The following is a 22,556-nucleotide window of genomic DNA, read 5'->3' on the forward strand; positions in this document are numbered from 1 at the left end:
GCCACCGGCCTCCTTGTGAGCCTGGTTGGGCTGCAAAGGTACCGTCGTCCCAAAAGGAAAGGAGGAATCCAGCCCTGGAGAGCCCGGCTTGGGACAAAGCATCACCCTTTGATTGCAAACAGGTTAAAAATTATAGCTCCAAACATTCATGTGAAAGTTGGTCAGGGTTCTGCTCATTTAACACATGATTTAGAGAAAAAAAAAGGCTTCCTGGCTAACAGCCGGTGGTTTGTAAATGGACTGGAAGGCACGGAATGCCGGCAGCACAGAGCGGCACTGTGTACAGCATGCTCTCCAGTACCGACACACCACCTCCAGTGCTCCGTGATGCCTTCAGAAGCCCACCTGCACCTCCAAATCATCACCCACCGATTCATCCCAGAGCCCAGACTGCTGAGCCCAGCGTCCCACAGCCTAAATGGCAGCAAGAGCAATTTAACCCACGGTGCCGCTCACAAACCTGCACGGCACCGCGCTCTTCTTCTGAGCAGCACCTCAGCTCTTTGGAACCTCTGGATCCCTCTGGGCATGGAGACAGCGCCAGGCTTGAAGCCCCACTGCTTTGTCAGTCCTGAGAGCAGGTGGGGACAGTCCTGTGCCACCCCCCAGCCATGTTACAGCTCTTGATACCAGGGTATTTTGAGTGATTTGGCTGTAAAGGTAGAAGGGCTCCAAACTGGGCTCATTTGGGTATTTGGCCCATGGGAGCCTGTGGTCAGTTACTGGTGAGCGTTCCCCGGAGCCAGGAGAGCCCTGCTGATGGTCAGGCAACGGCATGCTGTGAAAAGCAGCCGATTGCTTGCCACGAGGTAAAATAAAAGTGCTCTCCCACCCCCCCCAAGGCAGCTGCTTTCCAGTCTCGTATCACTACATTGTCTTTCCAGCAGCAATCCGTAAAAATAAACCGTAAGCAGGAGGCAAGTGGCACAGTCCTGGGATCAGAGCCAGAGGGTTGGATGTGGGATTCTCATTCCTGGGCTAAATTAAGCTGCTTTCAGGCATTACTAGTGACATTTTCCAAAGTGGCCGTCAGCTCGGGGCTGTGCGGAGCGTCCAGGCATCTGGCTCAAGTCCACAGGAGCAACTCACGCTCATGGCTCCCTCGAATTAAAACCAAATTTCCACCACTTGCCCATCCAAATCAGCCAGAGGGGACGCTTGGAAAACTCAGGGACCACTTTCAAAAACGCTCCCACCTTGAACGAAGATTTGTGATGAGCGAGAGAGCAGAGCTGATGAGACCAAGGGCTTAGGCAGGGCTGACAGCCTCTAGGCAAAGCACAAGGATTAACTACTACACACTCCTTAGTCCCGAGAGGGAACCCAAGGTCTGGCCAGGACAGGTGAACCTACAGGACATCCTTCAGAAACAGAAAAAGAAAAACCCCTTCAAACGGTAAAGTTTTCAATCATTTTAATGTGATCACTGCAATTTGACCACAGTCTCAGAAAGGAGAAAGTTACATAAATTATCTGTGCTTAGGATTTGAGTCAATCTACACAGTTCTTGTTGATTGACGGTTATTCAAGTTAAGACCTTCTGACCATCAGTGATGTTCTTGGCTGAAAGGCAGGATCGCAAGTGTTAGACATACTGGTGCAAACCAGGAATGCTTCTTCTGGGATTAAAGCTGCGACACCTGATCTACTCAAAAAGAAAACAGAATTGTGCACGCACACACAGACTGAGCATGCAAATACATGGGAACCAGCTACAGCTTCATGGGAAAAACACATCATGGCAATACAGAGGTCGGCCCGTTATTCAGAAGGCGACTTAACAAGGAAGGGGGGAAAAACCACACAAATGTCAAGAACTGAGAATATTCATTTTCCAATATTTGAAAATAGGAAGAGCTTTAGAAATTACATGGTGTTGGCAAACCCTGATTTTTGGGTAACAAAGCAAAAGGTGAAGGCAAATTTTCCAAAGTATTGTAAAATTTATTGTATAAGTATTGCAGCTTTTAGAATGACATATAATTGCCACTATCGGTTACTGTTACACAATAAGCGTTTACAACAGATTTTTGTAAATTGGCATCAGAGTACATATTCATACTAAAACAGCAAAATATAGATAAGTACTGCATTGCATGTGCTGTCAATAGTTTACATAAGTTTAAACTTGAACAGAACTTAGGATACAGGACTGCCTATAACAAACTCCAAAGGCAAAGCAATGCAACTGGAAGTTTAAGAAAATATTAATACAATGAAATGTGTCTATAAGGCAGGCAAATTAGGACTTCAATTTTGTCCTTCATGAGCTTCTATAGTACAGCAAAAATTTGATGCAGAGTTTCTGGAAAACTTCTGTTTGATTTTTGTAGCTATGTGTTGTACATAGAAAATCTCTGAGCGATAGAGAGACAGAAGAGATTAAAAATTCATTCTGTTCTCACCTAGCACTGTTAATGCTACACATCTGGATTCAGTCTTTTCCCGATCCTTAGGAAAAACGTTGGGCTTTTTTTTTCTTTATTTTTTAATATAGCAGTTAGTGCAATTTCGTAGTTCAATACACATAAAAAAGGGTGATTCTCCAGAAAGCAATTGGATTTCCTTATACCCCCACTTAAGATAGAATGAATTTCCTAACACCAATGGAAACAATGCACTGGATTAGTAAAGCTGAATCTTCAAACCAGTGAAACCAAGGGCTGTGAACACAAGTTTTACCAGTGTCAAACTCAAACAAAACCCATCCTTCCTCACCATCCTGATCGACACAACCACGTTCCCATTCCAGGCCAGTAAGATTTGGGGGCACTTTCAGGATGCTGGTTGCCGTACTGTAAGCTAAGAAACTCTCCAAGATTAACAACCTCTTTTAAAGCTAACGTGATTCTTAAAACTCCGAGCAAAAAGGCAGGCTAGGACAAGAGGTTGCTAAGCATTAGCAATGCTGTGTTTTTTCTGTATTTGTTTAAAAATAAATCATTCTTAAGGGGCCTGAACCTCTCTGCTGACAGCTGCAAGATGCTAGAAACTCCTACAGAGCAGGACCAGGGTCCAGCTTCTGGTCCAAGTCTCTCCTGAGCTGCACAAAGGTCAGAAGGAAACGAGTAGAGACATCAGCAAGGGTGTGCAAAGCAAATGCTCTGCCTTGGTGGCAGTACGGGATGTGGGAACTGGGAAGAAATGGACCCCGAGGCAAAGAGTAACATTAAATAGTAATGATAACAACAACAACAATAATAATAATAACAAAAAGAACAGACCATCATTTCTAAACACCCATTCAGAACTTGGAGTTGATCTGAGCCCCTGACCTGGTATCTGCACTTGCAATACACAGTTCTTGGGGCTGCAAAGCAGAGGGACAGAAGGACAGACAGAAGGACAGAAGAAAGGACAGAAGGTGACAACGTGGCTCTGTCGAGACGGACTCGAGCTGCACCCGCTGCCTGGGACTCGGGGCTCCCCCCATCTGCAGCCGCTCCCCAGGGACCCACAGGAGCAGTGGGGATGGGGGCAGCTCGGGCCTTGTTTGTGCAGGGCATGAACTGAAAAGGCATCATTTGCAATAGATATTTGGTGATGCTGAGCCATCCCATTTCACACTCATTGAATTCCACAAATGAGAGACAGAGGTAAATAAAACCGGACCCAGGAACTCAACAAATTGACCACGCGGCTGCAGATGCTTGGGGTGATGCTTGTGAAATCAAAGCTCACACTGGGAATGGATTGGGGAGAGAAAAACAGGACAAAACAAACAAAAATGAGGGGGGAAAAAAGGAGGATCAGTTGAAATTTTGAGGACTTCAAAGCATGAGAGCTGGGTTAATTGCACTGGGTTTTAGACCCTCTCCCACTCCCCCTCCATCCACAGCTCTCCAGACCCTGCCCACCTCCCTGGGGTTTGGTGGCAGGTGACAGGACAATCCCGTCACCCACCCAGCCCTGCTCCCCACCACACCGCCCTGTGCGCTGTCAGGCTCAGATGTGTGATGCATATTCCACCCAAAACCTGCTGAGGTAACCAGGGTTTTTTGTAGCAAACAAACTAGTTTAGATCACAGAACAACAACACCCCCCAAAAAAACAAACAAACAACAAACCAAAAAACAAATAAACAAAAAAAAAAACCCCAACAACACTATTCACGCATTTTGGCTCAAGAGGGCAGTAGATATTATATTTCGGGTTCTCTTTTGGTTGGTATCTCATTTACAATATCCACCGGAGTTTCCTATCTCCCCGCTTAAGAAAATGTGCATAAATGCGTTCAAGTTCCCTTACAGCCCACGGGAAAGAAGGGACTGGAAAACTCAACTGCAAGGTCCAAAGGAGCAAGAGACCAGACGCTGGTTACTTGTGACGCTAATAATGATTTTGCTTTCCCCTCTCTAAAAAGGGAGGGTTACTGTTTCTTTAATAAGGCACTAAATAGACATGTTACATAAAGGAAAGATACATTTTAAAAACTTGTATAAATTCATCATTTTTGTACCTTTCATGACAAACTAGATTTATTCCTTTGTGTGGTTGATTTTTTTGTGGCTTTTTTTTTTTAGGTCATCAAAATTTAGGTTACACGACTGTAAAGCTATGAAGATTTCAAGAGCTGTGGAAAAGCAGCCTGAAATATTGAAAAGGTACAGGACTATTTCTAGGCAAAAATTAAAAAAAAAAAGGCAAAAAGTAATGACCAAACTTCAAGTTCAGCTATTCATCATCTTCTTTAAAATATATATAAATATTGTTCAAATGGTCGGAACTTCAAAACCGTTCTCATGGTTATTTTTTGTTCTTCAAGTAATAGAAAAGTTGCTTAAATACAATAGTTATTGCCTTTATATCTTTCATTTATGTCACTCTACTAGATAGCATCCTGCAGAAAATTAAATCACGCCTCCTTGTCAAATCTTCGCTCTCTGTGGTTCTCCTACCAACCCTTCCTCACTGGGAGAGATGCTCACCCGGCCAGGGAGACGGGACCAAAAATGGGGTTTATTTCCCTTTTTCTTTCTCTCTCGCGCTCTCAGGTTTCCCACTCGCTCACTCCACCACATACAAATTCACCACGAGGGTAAAACACCTACCAGACACCTACGCAATATAAAAAAATGTAAACAATAGCATAGTAAGACAAAAACGCTTCCAAAACCAAGACAAATAAAAGACGCACAAGGCCGGGCGGGAGGGACCGTGCTGCTGTGGATGGGGACGTCTTCAGAAGAGGTAAAGGGGGTTTTGCTTCTAAAGCGTTAAGCGTATTTCTTTAGCCTTTAATTAATACATCACAGGAGCAGGTTCATATCCATCTACTGTATCCGACGCCTCTTTAGCCAGGATAATAAAGTAAAATATAGCGATGAGCAGAGGCAGCCTGGGGACGGCAGAGCTGCGGGACGGCTGCGCCCCATAGTTCCCAATAGAGGCTTGGGAGTCTAATACAAAATGAAAATTACTTTCACCACCACCACACTTTTCAGCTCTTACTTTCAATGCGAGATTTAAACCCCAGCTGAGAGGCAGCCCGTGGGAACGTTACCATTTACTCCCATTAACTTCCATATTAACGCTTTGGCTCCCAACAGAGTCCCTTCAGTTGAACATGGAAAGAAATAAACCAAAAAACACTTTTGTTCCTTCAGACACAGAAGTTTATTCTCACCCCCACCACCCCCCTCCAAGAAGCCAGAGCTTGTCCAAAATAAAAAAAATCAAGTAATTTTTGTCTGCTTCTGTCGTTACTATCAGAAGCAGGGAGGCTTTGCATTTTACCTTTTTACTCCAAAAAAACTCTTACCGGATGACACCCAGACACACACCAACTCCTCTTGCTTTGTAGGGAATGTATGAAGCCGTGACCGCCGGCGGGGACTCTGGGGACGAAGGGTTTGCATAAGACGCGGCCTCGCTCAGCGCTCAGCGCTCCGCCGGGGCTGGCGGCTCCGCTGCAGCGCCTGCCACCCCCTTCCAGCTACTTTGTTCTTCACTTCGACATGTATCCCTTGACAGGTTCATGGTAGACATGATAGAGGCTTTGACCAACACAAGCACTGACATATTTATATTAAAAAATAGTGCAAAATTTCAACATTTATATAAATAACTCTAAACCCCTGCTTTTGATTTTTTTTCATTTTTTTCTTTTTTTTTCTTTTTTTTTTTTACAATGTAATACACGCTTTTTGAGTTGGCACTCAAAAAAATTGCCATTTTTCTTCTAGTTCAGAAAACAACTTTTGTGTTTGTTTTTTTTTTGAATAGGCCTCTTCTAATACAAAAATACTCCTGCTCCTTACACATACACTTTCTCTTATTTTTAATATATATTTATATATTTATATTGCAGATCTTTAAACAAAATGTTTTTTGTGCAAATATTTTGTCTTTAAAGATAAGTGAAATAAACAAACAAAAAAAAAAGCATTCACACACAGCTCAACTAGAAACAAAAATAATGGACTACGGTTGATTTTTTTTCCTTTTTTAAACGTCTAGACACAGCTCAATAAAGAAATGTTTCTGCAAGCTTGGTAGGCTTGTGCATTCAGACCAGACATAACAAGTAAATATTTATACATGGAGAGATGGGGAAGGGCTTTTTCTTTTTCTTTGCTCATCTTCCTCAACTCACTCTCTCCTTTTTCTTTTAATGAGAAGTGCAGAGTGTTTCATTTACTTTGTTATTTTCTTCTATTTTTTTTCCTTTTTTAGATTTTTTTCCTTTTTTTTTTTCTTTTTTTTTAAAAGGGGTGCCCTTTTTGTTTCTCTTTCTCTTTGTTCCACGCGGTTGTGCTCTCAAGGCCATTGAGTTGTGAATGATGGAGTCTGCTGCCCTCCAAGATCGAGGGCATCCCATTGTTGTTCTGCTGGTGCTGGTAAAACGTGGACCCGGGGTAGTGCCCGATCACCTCGCTGTAGGTCGGCGGTGGTCCCTCCATCCTCCCGTTGCTCCCATAACAGGTCGCACTGATGCCAGAGTTACTGCTGGGGGGACACGGCCCCCCGTACACAGAGTTATCTATCAAGTCACTGTCGAAGATGGTTCTGTTGGGGGGGGCCCGCACCGACTCTCTGTTGAGCTCCATTTGCTGCTCGGGGTCCCGCAGCTGCAGGGTGCAGGGTCCCTGGTACGGGGGGGGCTCCTCGCCGTCCGACAGCGAGATGGTGGGCGGCAGGTCAATCTCGTGCTGCATGTAGGGGTAGGTTGGCTGGAACCTGTTGAAGCGGTCCCTCTGCAGAAAGGATGGCACGGCCAGGCGGTCGCTGGGTCTCGGGGTGTAGATTTGCTGCTGCAGGGAAGAGAAAAAGGAAAGAGGGCGAGAGGCGTGAGATGCTGCAGGACGGGACGGCGGGAAAGGCAGCGGCACCCGCGTCGCCCTCACCTCTGTGATGCCATTCCCCGACACGGTGCTTTCCGAAGGCCACAGGCTTCCCTCCTGCATTGGAAAGGAGAAGAGAGAGCGGTGAGTCCGACCACCCGCGGTGGTTACAGTCCCTCTGCACATGGCCCGTGCCAGGTTCCATCCCAGGTACGACGCTGCTGCAGCTGCAGCCATGCGCAGCACCGAGCCCTTTGGTGGCACAGGGTCCAGACCGTGCTTTTGCCAAGAAAGGCTGCACCAGGCAATCCTTGTGGTCCCTTCCAATCTGGTATTTTACAGTTCTTCAAAACAGGCAACCAGCTCTGGTAGGAGTATTAGCTATTATCATATATACTGGGTATCATATGGATATATGCTAAACTATTAGAGTATTACCACCAAAACCACTTCTCATTAAAATTTATGTTCATTTTCACCTCCATAGACCACTTGCAGAATGAATGATGAGAATGACACCAGCAAACAACACGTTCTCCCATTTGCAGACTTCCCCCCTCCTGCCCACACCCACCCAGCATGTTTCTCTCCCTGGTTCAAACATGCCCGAGGATTATTTTTCAATTTGTGATCCATGAGCCGTGGGTGATTCACAAGACATCAGAAAATGCTCCATGAAATAATGACAAGATATTTTTTTTTAAAGAAAAACCTCACACCCACATCCTGATGCACACAATCAAGGAAATCATGGGAAAATAAAGATAATAAGTGAATAACCAAATGTTAAGCCTAATTTTGATTTGGCTAAAAACACAGAAATCTGTAGCAACAGGATGGTTCTAGAGTATTTTTCCCCCAAAAGGATAAGTGGGCCTTGGTTTAAACAGACTGAGGAACTGTGATCTAGAGGCTTCTGTACACTGCAAGCATCACCCTGATCCTGCAATCCAAACCCAGGCGCCAACAACCCCAGGCATGATAAAGCCACAAGCCAATTTCTCCCAAACCATGAGATTAGTTTACAATTCATGATCAAAACACACAAACAAAGGCTCTTCCCATTTGCTGGTGATACTCTGAGCATACACAGTTCACCCCAGACACTTTTGCCTTAAGAACTAAAATATTTAAATATTGCTAATATTCACACATAGCAACATCCCTCCGGCAGGCAGGGCTGGAGGAACACAAGCCAGAAGGCTCATAATTATAACCTGCCAGAGCTGGCACCTCTCAGTTCCTTGCAGGTGAATCCCCAGTTCTGGCACAGGCAGGAGTATTTCCCACCAGTGGAAAGAAAATGCCAAATATGTTTCTTTTTCCCCTTTTCCCCTTTAAGGTGTCCCACCCAAAGGCCATACCCAGCCTATGCAGCAGGGTGAGCAAACTACAAGCTTCCCTGCTGTGAAAAATACTGTTTTCACAATAACCATGGCGGCGGTCAGGGCAGCCCGGTGAAAGCCTGGAAAGATCTGCAGCGTGCTGCAGCACCACAGACACCTTTGCTGATAAAGTCAGAAGGGATCCTGCATGTCTGATGCTCCCTGGAACTCACCCAGCTGTGAAGCACATCTGGCCTAACCCCAGGCTGCAGCATGCAAGGCAAAACATTGCTGCATACCTTTGCAGACACCCCAGCATGCAGCTGAGCAGCATCTCCGCTCCCCCCAGAAGCGCCTCGGACAGGGGACAGAGCAGGGGTGTCCCCATGGGCAGAGACAGGCCCAAGCCCCATGGCAGGAGCCTTAGCACCCGGCCATCCCACAACACACATCCCACTGCCCAAAACACAGCACCAGCACCGCGTTAAAATCTCCAAAGATGCCACCAGTTACACCCCCACCCCTTTGGCTCTCTCCCCTTGCCTTTTTCTTCTTTATTTTCTCCCAACTTCGGAATGTATTTTCTCTTGCTGCATTGCATGTGCTATCAGGTTCCTGTTTTTGAAGCTCTGCACATAAATTTCTAGGCAGTAGTTGCCAGTGCAATGAAAAGTGATTTATATGGAGATGAGACGGCCCAGATTCTTCCCATTTCTTGGTGTTTTCAGGGAGCATCTCCTTAGAGCAGAGGTCAAGTGCTGCAGCACCGGCATCCTCCTCAGCGGTAGCTGATGGTTGAGCTGTGTCCACACAGCCCTTCCCGAGCAAGACAACACCGTGTTTTATACAGACCTCCAGACTTCAATATGCAACAGTTTACATAGGCATGAACTGTTTAGTCTGGTCCATTTTACATGTATTTCTTGCCTGCAGGGATAGTCTACAGTCAAATTCCCCAGCAGCCAAAAGACCCAAGAGGAATTGCATCTGCCACAGATCAAATCCTCGCCTCTAACGCCCCTGCTCAGCCACAGCGCTGACACCAAAGGGCATGCAGAGGGTTTCCAGCACTGCCAGCCTTTCCCCTCACACCAAAGGATGCCCAAGCAGCGGGCAGGAGAGGAAAGGACTTAAAAAATTGTGTTTACTTTGCCATGTCCCCGTGGCAGACTTCCTGAGCAGCGAGTACCCCGCTGCCTTCTGCTAGATGTTTTATATTTAACTTGGCGGTGGGCAGCGCCATGGCAATATCCCATCTGCTTCCCCCGCTCCCGGGAGTGATGTCAGCCGGCTCCCCGAGGGCGGCTGCAGCGCGGCGCTTCCCGGCCTGCCGAGCATCCAGCACCGCCACGCTCGCCCGGGGCTTCCCGCTGCAGGGAGGGCACGTATACACCCTGTGCGAGCTGCTGCACCCCAAAACAGCCCCTACCCCTAAGTACCCACTTAACCAATGCCTGCACCCAGTATCCCACCCAGAGGCTCAGAAGAAAAGCTCACAGATTAACTCATCTGTTTGTACAGATGCCCCAGGCACTACAGAGGGTTGCAAGAATAGCAAATGGGTAGAAACACCATTAAAACTGGATCCACAGAGGGATAAGGAGCAGACAGGAGACACATTTTCTGTAGGAGCCGGATCTCTGCAGCTGTCATTAACCACTTCTCCTGGGACTCCAGCGCTCAGCCTGCACTGAGCTGACCGACACAGACCCTTCATCTCACAGACCACTGTGAGCCCACGTGGGTCACGGCTCACCTCCCCGAAAAACTCAGCAGGGGCATTAAAATTGCTGGAAAGCAAACAGTAGTGAGATAGTGCCAGAGACAGAAAACATACACATCTGTAGCCTTTGTGTTTTGGCCATGGGACAGGTACACAGCCCCACCGAGCTGAGCAAAACTGTGCTGCCCTGGGGAAGCATCACCCCTGTAAATCCTTGTCCTCGGGGCTCTCCTCACTCATCTCTCATTTTTGGAATATTTAGGACTTGAATTCATCTCAACAATAGCTGAGCCTAAAAAGCTACGGTTTTCTGAAACAAAAGCTTGAGATTCCAATGTCCATTGAGCAATGTGGCTGTAAAAGCCTTTGCAAGTATCCCAGGACTCTCTGCAGAACCTAAAATCATTTTTTAATTTATTTTTAGAGACTGATCTTCAACTTTCATAAAGCCCCTTTTTTTTTTAGTAATGTCAGAGAATTTTCTCTGTAAAGCTGCATGGTGCAGATTAAGTCTCCAAGCCTTCAAGAGGACTTATATTTTCCATTTTGAGGGACAAAGGTAATTGGGAAATTGCCTTTAAACTCATTTTTCTTGGTGGAGAGGGACATCACTGTTTCAAAGGTGCAGGGACAATGGCATTCTTAGTGCAAAAAACTCTTCAGTAGCATTTCTTAAACATTTTTAGTTCTGGAAAAATACAAGTTCTTTGTTATATGGAGACAGAGTTTAAGTACAGCAAGAACAGTGATGGAGAAACACACATGTAATGTAAGAACTCCTTGCTAGCAAGAAACACATTAAAAAAAACCACCAACAACAACAACCACCAACAAAACAAAATGAACAACCTTTAGGGAAATTGATTTCTCCTTCACTTGTAATTTTTGAGCTACAATGAAGGAGGACAACTCCAGCAGACCCAGAAGCATCCTGTCATGGGATGAGCTACTTTAATATTGCAGAAGGTGAAAAGCACGGACACGGCTCCAGTGCTTGTCTGTGGTCACGACAGCAAGATCTGGTTTGAGATCTAAAAAAGCCCAACACCAGTTCAGTGCAAGTTTAATGAATTAAGTAAAGTGGTATCCAGTCCAGCACAGCCTGTCTGCTCGTTTGAATGCTCGTTTAGACCGGAGCTGTGCAGGGAAGGGGAAGAATCATACAGGGGCAGGGGGAGAACCCAAACAGGTCCATTAGCATTGCTTTCCTTAGCTCTGAGAAAGGTTTTGAAGACTCTGCACCCTGACTCAGGTCTAGCACAGGTGTGCAGGTAAACCTTCGCTAAAAAGCCATTTAATCACTGATGTGACTGAAGGCTACTAAATAGCAGAGCTGGTTTGGTGTAGGGACTGCATCAACCCCAAATTTTTCTTCCATCTCCATGTGATTTTCTCTTTCCAAGTCAGCCTTCTTCCCTCTTCTTAAAGAAAATAAACAATGAGGCCGTTTAACAAACCAGAAACTAGTATATTAAAAGACTGGATCTGATATTTGCTTTGAAAATGTAAAATGAAACATTTTGGTATTGTTCAAGTAAAACATTCTGAATAAAACAGAATAGAGAAAAAAAGATGGAAAATGGGAAAACAACCTTTCTGCTGTGTTTAAAAACTCACAGGCTCAGGTGCCCACACTTTGCCACTGTTGAAAGCAGGTACATGGGACAATAGAGATGTGAGATTTCTGTAACCCCAGGAGTTTAGGGCTGGCCCCAGAGCTGGTGGCTGCTTGAGCAACAGCGCTGTACTGGAGACTTGTTAAATAAAAGATGTTAGATATCTCTCCCTTTAGAACAAAACCCAGCAATCCCAGTATTGGATTTTTATCCTGCAGCCCCACACAGAGCAGCACAAGGCAGCAGCGATGTGCTCAGCCCTGGGAAGCTGCAAAGGAGAGCGCGCAAAGCAGTGACCTTGAGGAAGCCCTATCATTTAAATAGCTTTAAGATTTTAAGGGTGAACACGAAAAATAAAAGTATCAGTACAGGATACACTGCACTGAAGACAGAGCCATGCAGGCAGCAGTGAATAGTATACGATACATGCTCGTTCTCCGAGAAAATGTGCTGTCTTTGTATGTCCTCTTAAGTCTCTCTGAGCTGCTGTATTTGAGGAAACCCTCCAGCTGTGCATAAACCAACATCTGCCTGAGGCTGGAGAGGCTCCTCCTCAAGTCTTGGTCAGAGGTACTATTGAAAACTGGACAAAACCTTTCAGTATTTCCTACTCTCTTCAAGGCAAGCAGTCATTTTTATACAGTCATTTGAGACTCTCCACCTGGAGCCTGCAAAGGACATAGTTTGGGGCTGTCAAAGGCAAGGCATGTGCAACCCAACTGACTGAGGGTACGTGGTGGCTTCAGGAACAGGACACACCAAGAACAGCCTCGTGCAGTTACTTGGCTGATGTGAAGTCCAAACTGCAAAGCTCAGGGCAAAGACACGAGGCTACAGCTGCCCATGTATCCCAACATACAGCACCCTAAAGAGCAGAGGCATCCCTAAAAGGTCCCCGCATAACCAAGAGACAGAAGATGATGCCAAGACCCAACCTGGAGGGTGTTTCTTCACTCAGTGCCAGATGGCACATGGGCAAACACGACCCAGACGAATGCTTTTGGCTCTAACATTTCCCAAATATCACATCATTTGGCAAACAGCGCAGGACCCGGGTTGGAAGAGCAGGACGTGACTTACTGATGAGAGGTTCTCGTCTCTCCGCCGCCCCTGGCTGTGCCGGCTGATGAAGGATCGCGCAGAGAGTTTGTAGTGGTTCAGCAGACACGTGATCACCACCACCATCACCATCATCACCACCACGATTATGATTATCTGTACAAACTCCAACTCCGCTGCAAGAGAGACAGACAGACAGACTTTAAGCCACTGTGAAAAAGCAGCAGGCAACTGAGTGCAAGAAGAATCAACATCGCCAAGATGCCAGCGACACCGCTGCATCCCTCCCCCATAAAGCTGTTATACACGTGTTCGTGGGCTCTGCATGCTTTAACTTCAGCTACTTAATAAAAAAAACTTATTAATTCACTATTTCAGTGTCACAAAAGAATCTCAAAGAGGCTACTTCAAGGAATGCAGCCCTCTGCGGCCCATCCAACGCAGGGCACAGGCTGGGGGACCTCCTGCTTTTGGGTGAGACGGCAGCCGGGCGCGATGCCGGAGCTCCAGACAGCCCTGGGCTCAGGGCTCTGCCAGCTGACAGCGGCAGCTTGAGTGGCTTGAACTGCCATAAAGGAAACCTGCCAAAAATCCTCCAAACAAACAAGAACAAGCAAACAACAGACTATCTGGTTAACTCCGGAGACATTTGGCAGGAGGCAGTAAGAAGCCGCTCCTAAAATTTCCTAAGGAAATAATTCCTCACACCTCTCTGAGGCTAAGGAAAATTGAGCACCAGAGGGAAACAGCACTGGGGTCATTATTTCCATGGGTTTGAAACTCAGAGAGCAGACGCCACCCCAAACTGCTCAGTTGCTCCCCTTCATCCCCCCAATGCCTGCCCTGGGCTCCCCGTGCCCAGGACCGGGCAGCAGCAACTCCCGTCCCGTCTCAAAGGAGGGGCCAGAGCAGCAAAATTCAATAGTTCTGGGGATTTAAACTTTGTTTGCTTCTCAGTAGGGACAGCTATATAATCCAGTTTCGGAAAGCTGTGCCCTAAGCTATCACGGATGCTGCCATCTGCATTTATCTATACAGACACACGTATATATCTATGCATACACAGGAAGATCCGCTGTGCCTCAAAGGCCAGCACCACACCGCTCATGCCAGCTGGGGTGGCTTCTGCTGAGTCAGGCAAATTTCATTTTCTTTTTTTGTGGAAAGTTTTCTCCTGGCATGTGGCATTTAAGTGCCAGTAAAAGGAAATAAATGTCAAGAAAAGACTCCAGGTGGTAAGTGCTGCCAGTTACCTCGGCGCTCGTTCTGCTAAACAGCAGCTATTTCTGCTGTTGCCCAAAATGCTGAACTAGCTCTGCCAAACACCTCCGAAAAGCAGAATTATGCCTTGAAAGCAGGAACCTTATCGGCCCCACAGACCCCCCCGGGGTGTTCTCCAGGTCTCCCACAAAGAGCCAGACCCCACAGGGCCCCCCAGCCCTCTGCCCCACGGACGCACGGGCAGAGCGGAGCAGCCCCGAGCAGCCCAGCTGCGGTGCCGCGCTTGCTCCCGGCAGAACGCATCACGGAAAAGACAACAAACGAAACGCAACCAACGGTTTCAGGAAGAATTCACCCTCAAAACACAGCCTGTGCTTTGGCTACAGTAAGAAAACGCAAGGAAAAAAGAATAAATGAGGCCACCGATGGAAAACTTCCTTTTTTTTTTTAGAAGAGGTTATATTTCTGAAGAAAAACAAGATCAAGGTAGTTGTAAAGGAAAGTTACTTTCCTAGGATGAGAGGTCCCTTATATGAACCAAACCTTGCTAAACTGGCCACGGTACATTGGTGACCAGGTGAAGTTTTGGCCATTGGGAAGCACTGTCCGTATTCTCTCCGAGGAAGGACACACAGGATGAGCCATTTCCAAACGACCTACGCCAAGTGTCCTGCACACATAAGAAGCGGAGCCTGAAGCAGAAGATCCCGTCAGGTTCCGGGACAACACACCAGCATCTCATCCACAGCATCCCAGCCCGTGAGGACCAGCACAGCCTCAGAGCAAACACATCAGGTACACTGATGTGAGCTTTAATCCCAAGAACGCTCATGTTGCCCAATGTGGCCTTTGGAGAAGAAAAAAATAAAATAAAGAAGCCCTACACACTTAATTTGTGCTTTTCAAGTTTCAAGAGACTCATATCCACTCGAGGCACCAAGGTTTCTGCCAGCTCTCCCTGTTTTAACTTGTCTTCGTGGCCTTCGTTTGCAGAAAGGGAAGAAAAACCCAACCAACCAAACACTGGAAAGCTGGATATACTCGGTAAGATTTTATCCAAGCAGCTCAGTCCAACTAATGAAGAAAGATCATTAAAAAACCAAACTTTGAGTTAACACGTTATTATACAAGTGCAATTCAGCTGCTATGCTAATAAAAAGACTTTGGGGAATGAAAAACAAGCCAAACTGCAAAGCACATAATTTTAAATTCTACTGGTATTCTTAAAAACACACACACAACAAAACAAGAAAAAAAACCACTCAACACATTTTGTATTTGGCTTCCTAATCATTGTCACTTTTCAATTAGAAGAGACCTCATTCCATTTTTCTCCGTAATTTTCCCCAGGGGAAGTGTTATAAATGCACTAGGCTGTACGAAATGGGCATATTCAGCCTCCAAATGCAAAGTAAGGTCACACTAATTTAATTTTGCATAATTTCTACTCCAGAATACGTTTCAAACTAACAGGTTCAGACATCACATTTAAGCGACACAACCTGCTTTTCTGTATATTCTGTCTAGACGCTGCAGCTTTGGGAGTCAGTAACCATGCGTGCAACCGTTTTGCAACTAAGCATTTTTCCCCCAAATTCTCACCATCCTGAAACTGGATATTCGTGATCAAGTAAAAATCGCTTGTCATGTCTCATTCTTCAAGCTTGTTAATCGTTTGCCACTTTAAATCCCATGTGGCCTTAAATAAGGGTTTCACAGTAGGTTATAGTGTTGTATTAATAAATGATGGGAGCATCCACCGCTTCCCAAAGGCGGGAGACCCCACAACACGCAGGCTGCAGTCGCTCTGCTCGGAAGGCATTTGGGAGGGTGGCAACATCTTGCTGCCTGGACACGGAGGTGAGAAGGCTCTAAAGCATCCGAAATTTAAGAAAATGGAAGGTGGTGCTGACATGGGGGCACCTCAACGGCACAGCCCCACTCCTCCCTCCAAAGACACATTTACAGCTCAATAAAAGCAGCTGCAGAAAAGTGCATGTCGGAGCTTCCTCGAGTGCCTAAGAACAAAATGCTCAGCACCCACAGGTTTTGAATGTATTAATATTCTTGCAAGGAGGGAGCGCTATTTGAGTCAAGGGTGACGCTAGGAGTGCCGAGTCCCTGCACAGGCACAACGCGGGGTTCACAGCAGCCGCAGGGGACACGAGGATACCATATACTTTAAAAGCGCTTCCTTACTTTTTACAGCTATTCTACAGTTCATAAAATGCTTACTATAAACTTTATTAATGCTCGTCCTTCCACAGGGTATGACTGCTGAAGATAAACGCTCTGAAATACAAAGAGGGAAGAAAAATTACACCTGCATTTTGCTGCAATAATTGCGGGTGCTCCAGCTATCATTTACATGTGAACAGAACAGCTTTTCAGACAGGGTCTCAGCCAAGATGACCTTTGCTTTCAGTCAGGTATAATACACATCTGCAGGTCAAAACAGTTATCTGTAAGCTTCAACTAGGATTCCTATATATATTGGAATTGAGTATGGTGTGAGAAGTGATGAGAAGGAGAAGTGAAATTACTCAAGAGATAATGGGCAAGCTGAAGAAATGTAGCTGCACCAGGCACAATTCCTAAGGAAAAAAAGAGTGTTTCAAAAAAAAGATGCCAGTCATCATAAATGCTGTGGTGCACAGAAAACTCAAGTCTGTTTTGCTGAGACAAAACTAAAGCAAGCAGAGAATCCCCTGCAGAATACTCTGCTTCTCCTATGTTCACTTTCACTTCCTCTGGGTATTTTTATCATTAAAAACCCCTTCTTTCTGACTTGAAACAGATTGCTGGGACAGTTCAAGCACAATGAGTCCCAGCACAAGCTCACACGGACTATTGAAAATATGCACTTAAGGGCGTGGAGAAAACACTCCTGCTGCTGATTTCATCTTCTGGTGGACACTGTCCGCTGTGAGGGAACCCAATGCCCTCCTCAAGCCAGACACGAGATGCCTCCCGAGCAAGCCCCGCTAATAAAAGTTAATGAACCATCAGTTAATTTTTACCCAGGGTGGATGGGATATACACCTCAGCTGCTGGGTGCTCTCATGATGGGGCTCTGATGCTGAGGGACCATCATCACTAATTTTGTCAGCATTATTTGAGAAAGCACATCTAAAACTGTGTTTTGAGGTTGCTCCACGTGCCTGACAGAGAGGAGAGCTGGAAAGCGAGGCAGGCAAAGCCTTCACAGCCTTGGGCACAGCCCCACCGCTATGGGGAAACTTCCAGCGTTGCCCTGACATCTGCAATAGCGCAGGTCACAGAAAAGGGGGGAAAAAAGAAGTGGATTTAAAATGAAAGCATAACTGCAGCGGCTTCCCCTAATCGAGAAACTGATGTGAATCTGAGTAGCAGAAAAACCCAAAAGGAAGTGAGTAAGAGCTGGGGCGACTAAAAAGCAGTTGAGAACAACGCAGACTTGGCTGTTTCAAGTTTCGGAGAACGGTGGAAATGGCATTTCCCTCTGAATCACCACTGTGCCATCACTGCTGCTCGCTGGGCAGGACGGGGTTGGACCCAGCCTTGGGTTTGAGCCCAGGGCAATGCAAGGACTGACTTGAAGACCCTCTGCAAACACCTGCAATCTGAGATAAAGAGTCCCCATTTATGCTGGGAGGTGACTCTATCATCCAGCTGTATGGAAATCTCTAGACTGGCCATTTTCCACCATACATAGGGACTATTTTTAATTACATGTCACTTACTTTCCCAGAGAAACCTCCTGTGAGCACCTAAAGCAAGAACCAAGGAAGCCCGCTGTGTACTGCGCCTTCACTGCTGGTCTTCACTTGCTCTGACACACAGGAACTTTTACACTGAGACTGAATGGGTGCTTTTGTACCCATGTTCATCCAGCTCCCACCCTGACCCTGGGCACCCACATCTGCTGCCAAGTGGGAAGCCAAGGCTCCCAGCCCACCCACTGCAGGGGGACAACATCTTCCCTGGGTCATGCCAGCAAGGATGGAGATTCAGCTCAGACTCAGCCTCACTGAAGACCCTGGTCCCTCCAGGAACTGCAGAAGGAACACGGAGCCGAAGAGTAATGTGACGCTTACAGAGAGGTGGTGGCAGAGTCAAGAAGAGCATCTCACCGTCTGCCCCTGTAGCCCTTGCTCTAACTAGAAAGCAGGACTTCCCGTTCCCTGTTGTGGATGGTGACTTTGTGGATCACCTACTGTTATTTACAGAGGTTCACGCAGGTGACAGCACTGTGACTCAAGAGATCCCAGCCAAGAGCCCACAGTGACATAGAGCTGGGCACCTCGGTGGGGACTGTCCCACTGCAGCCCTCAGGCACAGCCCCTGGGGATCACAGACAGCCGAGTCACGTCTGGTCCTGAAGGTTATGAAATCCGTAAATGAATTGCTGCCTACTGTCGGCTAAATAGAGTGGCACTGTAATGTCACACTGCATGTCCCGGCTTCTTCCATAATCCTTGGGGATTTAGGGTAAGATCAACGGACTGCAATGCCCCGTCCCTATGCAACCCCCCTATATCTCAGAAAGGAAGGTCTTTACACTTACACACACACACACACACACACAGAGCCTTTCCAGACGTGGCAAAATTAACCGGTTGAATTAATGAAAAGTGTTGACAAATCTGCAGCAAGCACTTTCATCCCTTGTTTTCCATTAACACCTCCGATATCCGCAGAGCTGCCCTGGCTGCGTGACTCGGAGCAAGACGCAGCAGAGATGTGCACAGTCCTGACAGCAGTTCCCTCTCCTCCCAATTTTCTCATCTTTCCATCCACCCCCACCCTTGGGCATCTTCTGTTTGAACAGGTTCCTTATAGCCCTTGATGGCAGCGCTCTAGTTACATTAAAAAAAAAAAAGGCATGTAAAAGACATAAATAAAGGTACAGTTACTTCTCAACTGAGCACGTGCAGATGAGGCTATTCAAGAGCAATCAGGAAGGTGGTGAGGAGAAATGAAAGCCCAAATCGGACTGGTACTAGCAATAATTTGAAGCTTGGAGCTGAAGAGCATCCATTCATCCTTCCTTTCTATCCGTGACTCCCCAAATTCTGCACTTACAAGCTTTGTGGGAGGCCAAGCAAGGATGCCAAGAGCAGTTTAAGGCCAGGAACCTTAAAGACTTCTTTACAAGCTTGTGCAGCTCCTCAAAGAGTAAATGGAAAAAAGTCTAGGACTAGGAGCAAAGTTCTCCCTTTTCCAGCATCAGTCAGTGCCTGTCAGCACCCAAAGCCTGGGCTGCTCCATCACCATCCCACAGCAAGCAACCTTTTCGGCTGCTGGTCCAGAGGTCCTTGCCTGCTCCTCTACCCACTCATGCATAGGCTTTGACAGGCAGAAGAAGGACATGACCCAGCATTTTCTCCAACAGACCTGGGCTGCCGTCTTCGCACGAAACTTATTGCCAATGGGTAGGCAGAGGCGCTGCCCTAAACTGGAAGTGATGGGTCTGACTTTCAGCTGCTCTCAGCACCCACTTCTCCAGCTGAAGGCAGCGGCTAGGGCAGGGGCTTGGGCACCAGCAGGCTGCAGAGGAGGAGAGACACCCGTATCCATTCTGTCAGCTATCTGACAGCCCGACCCACTCCCTCCCCGGCCTCCGCTGACATTTCAGAGCACCACACGCAGCTCCAGCGGTGCCCAGAGGCACCGGCGAGAACAAGGAGACGTGCAAGGACAGTCCTTGCCACGAACAGCTGAGAGCCTACCACCACCATGCATGCCCTAGTAATCAGGGCATAAAGCAAGTCCTAATCACTTTCGGAAAATGAAAGCTGAGGACACCCCGTACAGTCTTGCCTCACACGTACCAACATGCCGTCTTTCGCAAGCAGAGAACCAGAAGGGCCAGCAGCTGACAATACTGGTCTGCAGCAAACCTGGATCAAAGAGGGGTCCACAGAGCTGGCCTGAGGTCTTCCCAGTCCCTGTGCACACCTACCTGAGCTCGGTTTAGAGCAGGTTTTATGTCTGCCACAAGACCTTGCATCTGTACCTGCTGGCTGCAACTTCACTTTTGGAGAGCAGGGGACAGATGTTATACCACAATTTGGGCACACGTTGCACCAGCACATGGTTCCCTGTAAGGACCGGAGGGTTAAACTCAGCAGAAGTGCAGTTGTTATGCCAGATGCTCATCAAAGCCTCTGTAAAAGGATGTGGGTTAAGCAATGTAGCCAAAGAGTAGACCTCATTTTTTCTACTCAAGGGAAAAGAATGTGAATTTGAGAAGAGCCATCCGAATCTAGTCACCCACCAGAGCTACGATTTCAGCAGGGAATAAACTCCTCAACAAGCAGCTGTGGGGATTGGACTTCATAGCATCCCCTAGGAGAGGCAGCAGGGCCAGTGCTGGGACCATGTCTGACCATGGCCCCTCACCCTCCTCTGTTCATCATATGGCATGGAGCAAAATACCCTGGCACGCCAGCAACACTGCCCAGTGCAAGCAGCTCTGCCCTGGCCCATCCGTCCCAGCCCTGCCTGGAAAGGAGACATGCCCATTATGCTAAACATCACATTTGAACTGCTCTAATTTAAGCAAGAACCAAAACAGCTCCAGGCAAAAGCTGGAATCCAAAGGCTGTCAGAGAGGGTGCAGCACTAAACGCTGCTCCTGGTTTACAGAGGCCATTTCACCCACCAGACGCTGAGCTCCACTCCTTAAAGAGACCAATGTCCTCCCTCTCAGAGACCAGGGATGCAGAAGAGATGAAAGAACAAAGAACTTCAGATGGCAGATTACTCACTCTTCACTGCTCATCTGTTAGGTCATCTTAGAAACAATCAGACCAGGCAAAGTCATTACTGCAATATTTGTGTATTAGCATTTATCTGCTACATTTACCTTCTAAATAATACCTCCATAAAACTACATACAAAGGGCCCATCAGATTGTCAACAATCGCATTTGTTTACAAGGCAGCACAGGAAGCACTAGAGATAAATACAGAGTGTGATTTTGATATCGCCGCTGCTGGCGTGGATCAGCAGAGTCATGAAGCCAGAGCAGGAACACTGAGGCATCAAAGAGAGGAGGATCAGGCCCGTGACAACAGGCAGGACAGCTGGAAAGAGCCAGTGGCATTTATTTGGTCCTGCTTCATGCATCATCAGTACAGTTAACAGCTAAACTGCACTTCTAGATTCAACATGGCCAGTGCTGATGTACAAAGCAGAAATAACACTGTGTGAGCTAGTGATGGCCGTCTGAGAACAATGCAGGAGGGCAGAGAGCAAGTGGGACTGAGAAAAACCATTACTGGAAAACAGGTGATAGGGCCCCAAGAAGGCATGTTCACAGTGTCAATCCTTTGGCCACAACTGTGTGGTTAATATAGCTCATTTTCTTCATTTGTCACCCGGGGTAATCAAGAATCACATCCTCTGAGTCACTGACAAAGGACGGCCTCATCCTGCACCCCCCCACCCCCTTTTTTTGTTTGTTTTAAAGGGAATGGCTCCATTGCATGATTATAGCCATGGAAGCATCAGACTGCTCAGAAAACTTTTTAGTCCTTGTAAAGCACCAACTGTACCGATCACACCACTGTGCCCGTTTATAAAAGGTGACCATCCCAAGCCAGCACGGGCACGGCAGCAGCTGTGGGGAGCAGGACGGGTATTCACGGGCCGGGAAGGCAGGACGGGCATGGACATTGCAAACCAGAGCATCGGGGCCAGCACCTTTAGCTGGGACCCCTCCTGGCTCTGAGCAGAGACCTGTCAACTGGAGACTTGTTTAGAGAAACTGCAAAACACACTAACCAGCTCCCTCGTAGCGATGAGAACTAACCGGGTTCTTTGGGACACTCAGACTCTCTGAAATCTTGCATAGGCAAAGCCCTTCCCTTCTTTTTTTTGTGCCCATTTCTCTCGCCCTCCCCTCTTCCAAGGTTTCGAGACATTTTATGCACAGTCAGCCTGATCCCAGCCTACCGAGGTGACTGGAAGGTGTACATTGCTTTTGAAGTTGCTCCCAAGGGTAAGAATAGCTAAACTGGATTAAAAGAATAAAGTAATTTTGATTTTGCGCTTAAAAGATAGGTAAATTTGCTTGCTCACTAGAAAATGTTGAGCAAGGCTCATGGCCCCCACCAAGCTGAGAAGAATCAGAGCATCTCCTGCTCCCCAAGAGGTGGCACAATGGCATCAGGCCCAGACGATGTCTGGGACAGGGCAGCGCGTCACCTCACCCCCTTGAACACGAGCATCCGGAGAGGGACACAGGAACAAGAGTTTACAGTCTTCAATCATAAACAGCATGAACCATAAAAACAATAAAATCTACCTAAGAACGAGTGAAAAAACCATGGTACACAATATC

The 22,556-nt window shown here is 46.9% G+C and overlaps 1 protein-coding gene across 2 annotated transcripts in view; it reads right to left on the bottom strand.

Moving 5' to 3' along the window:
* Positions 1-5,717: 5,717 nt before the first annotated feature.
* PMEPA1 (prostate transmembrane protein, androgen induced 1) overlaps positions 5,718-22,556 on the bottom strand; it is a 42,419-nt gene continuing 25,580 nt past the window's right edge. For both annotated transcript variants that reach the window (XM_080354797.1, XM_080354798.1), the window contains 3 exons: positions 13,028-13,182; positions 7,347-7,400; positions 5,718-7,253 (listed from right to left, as the gene is read on the bottom strand). In XM_080354797.1, coding sequence (XP_080210923.1) covers positions 6,705-7,253; positions 7,347-7,400; positions 13,028-13,182 — 758 coding nt within the window. In that variant the 3' untranslated portion in view covers positions 5,718-6,704. The remainder of the gene's footprint in view (positions 7,254-7,346; positions 7,401-13,027; positions 13,183-22,556) is intronic.

This window comes from Nesoenas mayeri (genome assembly GCF_963082525.1).
Source record: "Nesoenas mayeri genome assembly, chromosome: 16".
In the NCBI taxonomy this organism is placed as follows: Eukaryota; Metazoa; Chordata; class Aves; order Columbiformes; family Columbidae; genus Nesoenas; species Nesoenas mayeri.